The sequence below is a fragment of the Phaseolus vulgaris genome, chromosome 5 (genome assembly GCF_051622355.1).
Source record: "Phaseolus vulgaris cultivar YP4 chromosome 5, ASM5162235v1, whole genome shotgun sequence".
NCBI classification, from domain to species: domain Eukaryota; kingdom Viridiplantae; phylum Streptophyta; class Magnoliopsida; order Fabales; family Fabaceae; genus Phaseolus; species Phaseolus vulgaris.
Window position 1 is genome coordinate 20,962,123 of NC_143502.1, and position 11,734 is coordinate 20,973,856.

The 11,734-nt window shown below is 30.2% G+C and overlaps 1 protein-coding gene and 1 non-coding gene across 12 annotated transcripts; both read right to left on the bottom strand.

Annotated features, from left to right (window-relative positions):
- Positions 1 to 2,197: 2,197 nt before the first annotated feature.
- TRNAN-GUU (transfer RNA asparagine (anticodon GUU)) lies at positions 2,198 to 2,271 on the bottom strand. Its single transcript has one exon. It is a non-coding gene; the product is annotated as a tRNA-Asn (tRNA).
- Positions 2,272 to 2,523: 252 nt separating this feature from the next.
- Positions 2,524 to 6,654, bottom strand: LOC137835284 (beta-glucosidase 18). Of its 11 annotated transcripts, XR_016520951.1 has the most exons (14): positions 6,412 to 6,650; positions 6,158 to 6,224; positions 5,985 to 6,043; positions 5,825 to 5,900; positions 5,666 to 5,740; positions 5,354 to 5,441; positions 4,922 to 5,174; positions 4,728 to 4,843; positions 4,386 to 4,630; positions 4,169 to 4,271; positions 3,853 to 3,961; positions 3,023 to 3,760; positions 2,883 to 2,928; positions 2,524 to 2,791 (listed from the first exon to the last, which is right to left on the bottom strand). XR_016520951.1 is itself a non-coding variant. In XM_068643727.2 (12 exons), the coding sequence occupies exons 1-12, from the start codon at positions 6,556 to 6,558 to the stop codon at positions 3,514 to 3,516; spliced, it is 1,593 nt and encodes a 530-aa protein (XP_068499828.2). In that variant the 5' UTR covers positions 6,559 to 6,654; the 3' UTR covers positions 2,524 to 3,513. The 11 variants fall into 11 exon arrangements, 2 of the variants coding, with proteins under 2 accessions (XP_068499828.2, XP_090158398.1); XR_016520943.1 differs by having other exon boundaries at positions 2,524 to 2,928; positions 4,386 to 4,638; positions 6,412 to 6,652; XR_016520944.1 differs by having other exon boundaries at positions 2,883 to 3,760; positions 4,386 to 4,638; positions 6,412 to 6,652.
- Positions 6,655 to 11,734: the final 5,080 nt, after the last annotated feature.

Consider the following 11,734-nt stretch of genomic DNA (forward strand, 5'->3'; position numbering starts at 1 on the left):
CATTGTACTTTTGTCCATTAATTTTTATTTATACCTTGATCATCCATTATAAAATTATAGTTTTAGGATAAATATGTCCAACTCTACCAAATGTAAGTAAAGTCGCCTTTGAAAGAAATCTTATCACCACATATTCATTGATGGTAGTGATTATATTTTCAAAAGACCATAGATAACTATTGTGTTAACAAAGACAAATTATATCATATTCATCCTGCAACACCAATGGAATGTTTTAGTTAGTGTAGACATCAAAACATTTAAAATGCTTTAAATATCAAATTTGAATATGAAAAATTCAAATAAAAAAAACCTCCTAAAATTTTAAATTTTCAAATATACCATAAATGCCAACACATTTGTCCACTAGTTAGACTAGATATGATAAAACATTTAATATAAGGAAAGATTATATAATCCCATAAATGACAAACATATACAAACAACAAGTCTTTCACAACTTTCTAATCTCCAATGTCTCAGCGAACAACCCTTGCAATAACCACCCCGGCCCATCACCCAAGGCCAACACACAAACCTATACACTAGTGGGAAGACAGTCACCACATGCAGAGCGGGCCAACGAACAGTTATACACCACACGACCACATGACCCTGACACCACACACAATGACAACAAAGAATAGCAAAAGAACGACATCAAAGAACAACAAAAGAATAGTAAGATAAGAGCAAAAGCAAGAGCAAGAGAACTAAAAGACGGAAACGCAGGCGGGAATGAAAAGTCTCTCTTCAAATTTCGATTTTTGATTGTAGTTGCCACATCATTCTACTTAAGCCACGTAATTCTACTACTGACGCGTCATGCCATGAAGGACTTTGTCAAATGTGTGTGGTTGACAGAGGTGTCAACATATCAGAACTCTTTTATTTTATGCTAAGAGGAACAATGAGAACATTTTTTTGGCGACAATGATTAAATTAGAGGCCCAACAAAGTTAGTAAATGGGCCTAAAAGCCCAATTAAAGAAAATACAAATATTTTTGGAAGTTTCTTTCTGCACCTCTACATTTTTCTTCCTACACCCTTATATTTTTTGAAATACCAAAATTACCCATTCACAGTTTTGAGTATTTTGGAATATTGGTTATGTAAGAAAAAATTTCCGAAATAGAGATTCCGTAAGCAAAGGGAGCTTCCAAAATGGAAAATACGGAAGATAAAAAATCATTCTGAAATATTCATTATGGAACACATTTTTTTATTTTTTTTATTTTTAGATTGGTAAATTCATAATTAATAAAATATGTTCCAGAAAATATATTTCAAAAATATTTCAGAAAGAACATTTTTAAAAGGGGTAAACAATCTTCTTCGAAAATAATGAAATGCAATTTGTTAGGTGCAGGAAGAAATAACCAATATTTTTTAAAATAACAAAATTAAATTCATCAATTTAAAAATATAAAGACGCATATTTTAAAAAAATAGACTTATATAATTTATTAAAAAAAAACCCTAATTAGTTTATTTTAAAAAAATAACTTGAATTTAAAATTTTGAATTATAAATAATTTTTTAGTGTATAAACTTTAAACAGTAAAATAAATTCTTTAAATAAAATTTATTATCATATTAAAAAATATACCTCCTCTTTTAGAACTCGAAATCGTCGAGTCATCATTTCAGTCCTCACATAGAGAGGGTTCAACAATTAAGTAAAATATACCTTTTTCATATAACATATAATTTCAATCTTAATATTTCAGTATAATAACAAGTATTCATACAGTAACTATAACATTAACATAATCATTAATTATTAAGTATTCTATTTGAGTTTTAATTATATCTATTGACAATATGTTAAGTATGAACATTAACATAAGCATTATGGCGTAAAAAAGATTTATAGTGTATTAATCTATTATTATTTTTTTCATATCAATAAACATTGTCTATTAATGCAAATCGACTTATGTTAGTCAAAATATTGTATTAAAATAGGTGTTGATACAATTTTCAAATACTCGCTTCACAATAAACTTATCAAAACATTTCCCATTTGTTTTGGTTTACATAAAAGGAAATAGAAAAGAGAATGAAATAAAAATAACTATATTTTCAAAAATACGTTAAGAAAAAAGTTTTTGAATTATAACAAAATTGTTTTGTGTACAATTACTTGGCTGAACCATAACCATTAAACGAAAAAATAAAATGGTATAAAAAAAACGCTAGAAGGAGGGCTTGAACCTCCGACCTTGTGGTTAACAGCCACACGCTCTAACCAACTGAGCTATTCCAGCTTGATGTTATCAATATGTTTACAAATTATGATTTATGTTAGTTATTTTTTCGTACAAATTTAAGCCTTGTCTAGCATCTAAGAAGCCCTAATTAAGCCTTCTCTTCTTTCATGCATGTAAGTTCTTGGAGGTGAAGAAATACTGCTAGCCAAGAAAAAGACACCAAATTGTCTCAGAAAAATATGCATTTAGAAAATCCTTCCTACTTCAAAAAATAGCATTAATTTCTTTGGAATATAAGAGATTTCAAGCATATTGGTAAAAGATATTGAAAGTGTTTTAAAAATAAAAGTTGTGAAGGAGCTTGCAGTACATTGTCTAGGTTCAACAATGAATTCAAACATTTGCACTATGGTGGTTCAAATTTGTGAATTTGTCTCTCCTACAAGACCCTTTTTGCTTGCTAATGTTGTGGTTGTGGGTTCATAATTCTTCAACAAAACATGGTATAAACAGAAAGATGGCTAATTCTCCTTAGACTAGATCAATTGTGATCTGCACCCACCTGCACAAAAAATGTCTATTTTGCCCTTAACCTTCCGGTTATCTATGTCCACAACATAAATAAGGCAGTTCTGGATCTACAAGTTTGGAACTGAGATGTGCCTTACTGATATGAGTATCCGCATTCTTATTTGGACACAGACGTCAAGATATCTGCATCCATATGTCACTCTCTGAATCCTGATATTCGGTAACAACTTCGAACAATTTGCAGCTGCAACCACCACATGAAAGCGAAAATGCTTACCTGAAAAGGCAACTCTACCGCACCCAATAGTAATGCTTTGGCCTCCACCACCACCATAGCAAACCACTACACCACTACACCACTACACCACTACACCACTACCACCTCCACTCAAAACGCCTCCACCACAATAAAAGAGTTCCTCTGCAGTTATTTTTTTGAAATAAAGGTGATAAGGGCAGTTTAGGATTTTAAAATAAGTGTTGGGTGCAGACAAATAATCTGATGTAGGGAGAATTAGCCCAAAAAGATAAGTGCTACTCATAAGATTTTTCAAACATACTATCTGATATTGATCAAATATTTTTGTAGACTGTAAAATCACGAGTGACACTTGTAAAATTCTAAGTTCCAGAAAATTTTGAGAATTCCAACAAATTTTCAATCAACAATTAAATATGGTAAAGAGTATGTTGCTGGTATTCTAACATGAAAAATTATCTTAGTTTAGGTGTGGGTTCAAAGAGTAGCATCCATGCATTTCAGCTAGTTCAAATAACTTTGAAACCAAAAGTCATTGCATCTTTGCTCCTAACATATTGCTCACTCAAGTCTTGTTTGCTGGTGTTGATAGTGTTGTTGAGGAAACTAGAAAACCATTGAACAGAAAGTTTGGGAATCCGCTCAAGAGTGTCTCTATTCACATAATAAAGACCATATCTGATGCCATAGCCACTTGCCCATTCAAAGTTGTCCATCAATGACCATATCATATATCCTCTTACATCCGCACCTTTCCTGCACATAATAAAATCCCTCCTTGTAAACAAAGTAACTAAGAATAGGCCTTAAGCAATGTTGCTACTCCTATTCCATTCCCCATCACTCACCTTATGGCTCTAAGTAGAGCTGCAAGGTAAGCTTTATGATAATCTACTCGTTTGAAATCTTGTAGTAGATCATTCACTGTCTCATCCGGTTTGGGTGGTGATGAATATCCTGAAACAATTTTCATGTGGTCATCCGTAAGTTATTAACTAATACCTTCACAAAAACAACCCTCAATAGTTAAGGTTCCTTGTCCCTTGATGCAAGGTAAAATGTTTGAGATTACATTACTCATTCATTGGTCAAGCAAGCAACAACCCAGGAAAATAAAAAAATGGGAGAAAATGAGATCATGAAAGGCATATAGTTTTAGCTCACCATTTTCTGTAATATACATGGGCCTGTTATGGTATCTTATCTTGATGTAGTCTACAATCTTCTCAAGGCCACTGGGAACCACAAAGAACCTTGGGTTTCCTGTCTACTTGAATAAAAGAAAATGTATCACAGATTATGTTGAATTTTTTTCCTTTATCAAACATTTAAGTAAACAGTATAACACAATGGTTTGAACAGATGGAGGACACAGTAGAACCTGATCACCAATAGGAATGCCATCTCTTATTCCGGTTGTTTCTACAAAGCCTCTTATTGGACGATCTGCTCCTAGAGGACAAGCAGAGAGGGAGCAGTCCTTGGCATAAAGAGTTCCATAGTTATTGATGCCAATGAAGTCAGAGCTTCCTTTTATGAGATTCTTCTCCTCATGAGAGAATTTTGGCAACTGGCTTCCAAGAATAGAGCGCATTTCAGCAGGGTACTCACCAAAAACCAAGGGATCTAAGCACCTACAAAATATCAGAATTTTCTTGTGCTGCTAATCTTTTCATTAATAAAGTACATAATAATTTATGATAGTACTTACTAACCAACTTACCAGGATACAACAAAAGACAATACTCTTTTCACAGCTTGTCTATCATATTCTTCGTCTCTAAGAGGTTCATACATGAAGGTATGAGCAACAATGCCAATGACTCCACCTTGCTTTTCCTGGATTAGTTTATCAATTAGAAGCCCATCTTAGCCTTTAATCCTTTCTCCCCTACTAGAAAATGTGACAACAAATACCTGAAAATGCTTCCGGTACAACTCAACAGCCTTGGCATGTGAAAGTAACATATTGTGCATGGCAATGAGAGGCTCAACATCAGAGTTACCAGCAGAGCAATTTCCAAAAGGTGGGGAGCAGTGACCAGGGGGATATGTTCCTCTTATAAAGGCAAAGTCTGCAATTAGGTTTGGTTCATTGATTGTAGTCCAGTACTTAATCCTGTCTCCAAAGCTCTTGAAACAAATTTCAGCAAAGTAAACAAAATCTCTCCTACAATAAAAGAATACACGATTTTCAAAGGTTTACAGTAAACTTAGCTTAAGTTTCAGGCTTCAGTTATGCTGAGGAATTCATCAGCTTAGAGGGCAATTTCTTAGAAAAAGTGGCAAATTTCCAAAATTTCTAGCATTTATATCATAGGGCTGAAATAGTAAGATCAGCGCATTTACTGTATCAGGGGACTAAGCCAACCACCATATTGTTCTTCCAGTTCTCGTGGCAAGTCATGATGGTGAATTGTCACAAATGGCTCAATCCCTGGAGTAAGCACACCATCTTCAGACTTAGGTACAACTTAGGATAATGTCATGCGGTTATAAACATAAATATTAAATATGAAGTTCCATAAAACAACTGTAGTTTTCTTTTCTAGGGAGAGTTAGTTCTTGTGTCTTGCCAAAAGTGAATGTCATCAATCTGAAGTCAAAACAAAGTAGCATTATTGTGGAATATAAAGAACAACGTGGGCAATTTTACTTCACCTCTAAGCAGCAGATTGTCTATGATTTTGTTGTAGAACTTTATTCCACTTGGATTTATGTCCCCATATATCCCTCCTGTTAATGAAGACCAAATTGATCAGAATATTTTTGATGAAAGATCAAAAGAACTATTTATGTGTATTATTGTTAATTACTTACTAGGTAGAATCCTTGTCCATGAAATAGAAAATCGATACACGTTAATCCCAAGAGAGGACATCAACTTGATGTCTTCCTGTCAGTAAGAAGGACACTGATTAAGTAAGTCAACGATGCTATATTATAACAAAGAAAGGTAAAATATGAAGCTGATATTTACCGAATATAGATGATAATGATCATCTGCAATGTCACCATTCTCATCATTGCTTATCTTTCCTGAAAATTTATCAAATTCCATGATGATCATTCAGGTTCATCATCATAATTTCATAACTTTATGCACAACAAGAAATGAAGATAGACTTTTCATATTCCACCGACACAATTTACCTGGAATATGACTAAAAACATCCCAGTTGCTTAACCCCTTTCCATCTTCAAGAGGTGCTCCCTCAATCTTTTATGTTCAGAAGAAAAAAATGAAAACCCCCATTATAAAAACAGCAACTTTTAAATATTTCAGAAACTGAAAAGGAAAAGTAAGGAACCTGTAACTCCAACAAAGTTGGTATATTTCAGGGAAAAAGTTTATAGAAACTCCAACGTTAATTTGAAGGCAGGGAAAGGTAAAGTAAAAGATTTACCTGGTAGGAGGAAGTGGATGCTCCGAAGAGGAACCCTTTTGGGAATTGAGATCTGCTGATTCCATCTTCTAACCCAAGACAATTTTGGACATGAGAAGAAACACTGCAAAGTAGTATCAACAAAAGAGCCAGTTGTTTTTCCAACATAATCGCTTTTGTCTGCTAGTGTTAGCCAAAATGTTGAAAAGATAACATAACTGAATCACGTGGCTCACCAAATTCTGTTGTTTAATAATGACATATCATATGATTCAGGAAACGTCTCTCTGCTAAATAATTCCCATAATTCTTTAACTACCATTATTATTTGCCGCCATTGTGGATGATTAGGAAGATGATTCAAGTGAGTGAATTTGTAGTGATTTAAGAGAAAAGTGGAAAGAAAGTGAGGTTGTTTGAATTAAGATATGTTAGATTATACTTGTGAGAAAAGTTGATTGAAGTTTATGAATAATATGATAGTCATTAAGAAATTAAGAAATTTTTATTGTTTTTAAAATGTATAAAATATAAGCTTGTAAATTTACCTTTCTTTAAAAAATATTTAAATAATAAAATATGATTTTTTTTTAAACTTGATTTAATTAAAATTTTATAAATACATATAAAATATATTTTTATAAAATCAAATTAAAATTAAAAATTAATTTTTATTATTGTTAATATTATTATTTAATAAATTTATTTTAATTATTATTAAATATGTAATTATATTTATATTTTTTTTATTATTGTTTATAATTTATTATTATTATTATTATTATAAAAAATTATTTTAATTACTATTATTATTTATAATTTTTTTACTTTTTTTTATATATTATTCCTATTTTAAATTTTAAATATATTATTATTATTTCATAGTTTTTACATTTTATACCGACCAGTCATCGGACCTCGAGAACTAGAATGGGGAGTCACGTAAGCTGGGTCCCACAAGCGGTATAAGCTAGCGTGTCGAATAGTCGTCAGACGTCGACCACAAAGGAGGGCCGAAGAGTCATCAGGTATACAGGAGGGCCGATGACTCCTCAGGCAGTGACACAACAAATGGGGTCGCGAGAGGTGGGTCCCAGAAGAACATATCAGTTATCAGTAAAAGCACCCAAAGATAAGGGGAAGCCCTAGGTCACGAAGAGTTCATGTGTGGTGTGAATAGTGCATTCAGGCGCAACACAAGTAAAGAACCACGGGAGGCGCTAAGGCCCATTAGGGTTATGATTTTCAGGGGTAGGTTGCATACATGGCACGTGAATACTTAGGGTACCCAAAGAACAGGGCCCCCAGGAGGGTTGGTGCATGATTTGGTACCTTGGTGGCCATCCTGTTAATTGTTGCACTCCAGTCAAGGGCAATCCTACGTGCTAGATTACGCTAAGACTGTGTAATAGCGGCGTGAGGACGTGACTCCAACAACCCTACTTATCACGTATATAAGGGTGTTGAAAACCCTAAGATGGTACAAAATTCTAAGTTTAGAATTATTACACACGCATACGGTTTTTGCTGCCCCAGTATTGACTTGAGCGTTGGAATGTAAACAGCCGCTAGGGCGTCCCCTTTGTCTTTGTAGGTACAAGGTGCTTCGATCTAAGAAAGCGCGAATCCGGGCGGGCGTAAGATCGTCGTTAGAGTCAACCGGCGAGAACACATTTATATTATTATTATTATATAAATATTTTTATTTTATTACTATTATATTATTATAATTAATTATTTTATTTATATTTATATTTTATAATACATATAAAATATTATTTTATACGTGCAAAAAAAATTAATTCAGGGTAATTTTAACATTTCAATGGTATGATGTAAATTTTTTTACTTTTTCATTCCCTTTCCTCGCTTGGCACAAGGGATGGATTTTTTCCCTCTCCCTCAAATCACTATTTTTCAATCCTCACAGTTGACTAGAAACAAATGAATTTTTGTTGTTTTTTTATCCGAGTAAATAGTGTTAACTTGAATGCTAGTAGTATTGATTTGAGAGAAAAGTGTAAAGAAATTGAGGTTGTTTGGATTAAAGTAGGTTAAAATAGATTTGTGAGAAAAGTTTATTAAAGTTAAATGATATGATAGTTGTTAGGGGATTTTTATTTTTTTTAAATGTCTAAAATGTAAGTTTACAAATTTACCACTTCCTTAAAAAATATTTAAATAATAAAATATGAGATTATTTTATGTAATTTTTAGTTAATTAAAATTTTATAAATACATATAAAATATATTTTTATAGAATCAAATCAAAATTAAAATAAATTTTTATTATTTTTAATATTATTATTTAGTAAATTTATTTTAATTATTATTAAATATGTAATTTATATTTATATTTATATTTATTATTATTGTTTATAATTTATTATTATTATTATAAAAATTTATTTTAGTTACTATTATTATTTATAATTTTATTACTTTTTATATATTATTCATATTTTAAGTTTTAAATATATTATTATTATTTCATAGTTTTTACATTTATATTAGTAATTTGTTTTTTTTACTATTACTATATAAATACATTTATATTATTATTATATAAATATGTTTATTTTATTACTATTATATTATTATAATTAATTATTTTATTTGTATTTATATTTTATAATACATATAAAATATTTTTTTATATGTGCATAAAAAATTTAATTGAGAGTAATTTTGACATTTTAATGGTATGATGTAAAAAAAGTAATCTTTCATTGCCTTTCCGGGCTTGGCACAAGGGATGGATTTTATCCCTCCCCCTCAAATCACTAGGGCTTTTCAATCCTCCCAATTGAGCATAAACAAACAACTAATTTTTTTGTTATTTTAATATCAGTATGCGGATGCAAATAGAGCATTAGAGTGTGTTTGGATTAGGGAGAAAATGTGTGAGAATTTGAGGACGTGGATGTATGAGAATGTGAGAGGAAAGTTTGAAGAAAGTGATGAAGTGTGCGGATGCAAATAGAGCATTAGAGTGTGTTTGGATTAGGGAGAAAATGTGTGAGGATTTGAGGACGTGGATGTATGAGAATGTGAGAGGAAAGTTTGAAGAAAGTGATGGTGTTTGGATTGAAGTATATTAGAGTAGATGTGTGAGGAAAGTTTATAAAGTTTGTGAGTGATGTGATGGTTGTGATAGAATTTTGAATTATTTTCAAAGCTGTAAAATGTTACTATACAAATTTACCCTTACCTATTAATTTTTTTTAATAATGAAATGAGTTTTTTTGTTTAAAAATAAATAATTTTTCACATATTTATAAACTTAAAATTTATAATTAAAAAAATATATGTATTAAATGTAAATAGGTATAATTTAAAAATTATAATTAAAAAAAAATTATTCAACAAATTAAATAAAAATAATTTCTTAAAAATATTAAACATGTATAATAATTTATAAATTTCGAAAATAAATCAAATATTATATAAATAAATAAAAATATTATTTTTTAATATTAAAAACTCTGTAATCATGAAAAATTAAAAACACTAAAAAAAATAACGTAATTAACAATAGAAAATAATTTCATAAAAAAATATAATTAAATAAATTATAACTCATAAACATAATAATTATACACAAAAATATATTAATATAAACACAACAACAAATTAAATAAAAACATAAATTCTAAGTAATTTCTTAAAATATTAAAAATATATAGAAAATTATAAAATAAATCACATCTTATAAAAATAAAAAAATACTATTTTTTAATATTAAAAAGTCTTGCAGAAATGAAAAATAAAAGATAATAAAACAGGAGAATAAATGAGGATAAATTTAGAAATAATACACGCAGACGTGATTTTCTTTCTATATCTCTTCATTTTGAGAGAATAAGATATTTATTGTTCACATGTATATCATTTCATTTTCTTTCACATATAACCTTGAATCCAAATAGCCGAAATCCTCTCACTTCTTTACTACAGCCGAAATCCTCTCAGTTCTTTACTACAGAGCAAATAAACCCTTTTAATGAAGATAAATTGTCCCTAGACTTTCCTTATCAACTTAACTTGTGGCAAATTTTTTTTGAAGTTTTAAAATATTTTTTTTTATGTTTTTAATATAATAACATTTTAGTATTTTATTTTTTTAATAAACTGAAGTATTTGGTTATCTTATATAATAATATAAAATATATTTTTTACTCAACTATAAATTTTCATATAAAAATACAAAAATGTTATATTTTTATGAGAACGCTGTTTAAAATGTAAAATTAAATAATTAATATAAAATATATGAATAAATTTAGTAAAATTATTATAATTACATATTTAATATTAGTATAAATTTAAAGAAAATGAGACACGAATGTTATCTTATAAAGGGAAAAGAACTAATTAATTGTGTAAGAGGAGAAATGATACAACTAAGCTAATATAAATATTTGATTATTTAATTATAAAGCTTATAAAAAAATAATTTCAAAAAAATTACCATATTTTTATAACACTTTCTCTCTACTTTCTTTATCTTTTATCTAAACTTTTCAAAGATTTGTTTTATCTTATCGTAAATCAGAGTCCATCTTAGTGATTCTAGTGGAGAACAAGTAAATATGCCCGATCAGAATTTGTTTTAGAGTAAGTTCATCTTTGTCTATTTTTTTGAGTTGGTTTTGGAAAAAATTGATGTATAGGGACTAAGTGATGTGAGTTGATTTTAAATTTATCCATTTTAGATATGACACTTTGCTTAGGATTGAGATTTTTATCAATTATATGGTGAGAACCCAAAGAAGATCCTCACTGACACGAACTTAACTAAGTGGTTAAGTAAGTGTGAAGGTTCACTTCTAGAGGACAAAGGAAAAATACAAGTATATGGTGATTGAAGATGAAGGGTGGAAATTAAATGAACATGGAAGGAAACATAAAAGCATGATGGAAACCAAATTGAAAATGGAGGAAAATAAGAACATAAGAACACAAAGATAAATGGAGTAATGGAAAAATGGAAGAGATGAAGGAAGGAAATGCTTATGTGGTGGAAGAGAGTTGGACACGCCATTTGGAGTGTGTTTTTCTTTCAAGATAAGTGTTGATGTCTGCCACTTGAGAGCTCTCCAATCACTCAAGATGAGACCTAATGCTAAGAGGAAACAAGCCTCACAAACACCTAACACAAATTGTGCAAAGTAAATTTTCTATTCAAATTTAACATGTAAATACATGGAGTAAGGCACCATATTTATAGGAATGGGTGCCTTGGTGGGCAAGAAGGGAAAGGGTAGGGTGGTAAATGTGTGAGGGGGTTTCCTTTAGGGTTTGACTAAGTCAAAACCGCACCTTAGGCTTGTTCTTCTAGAAA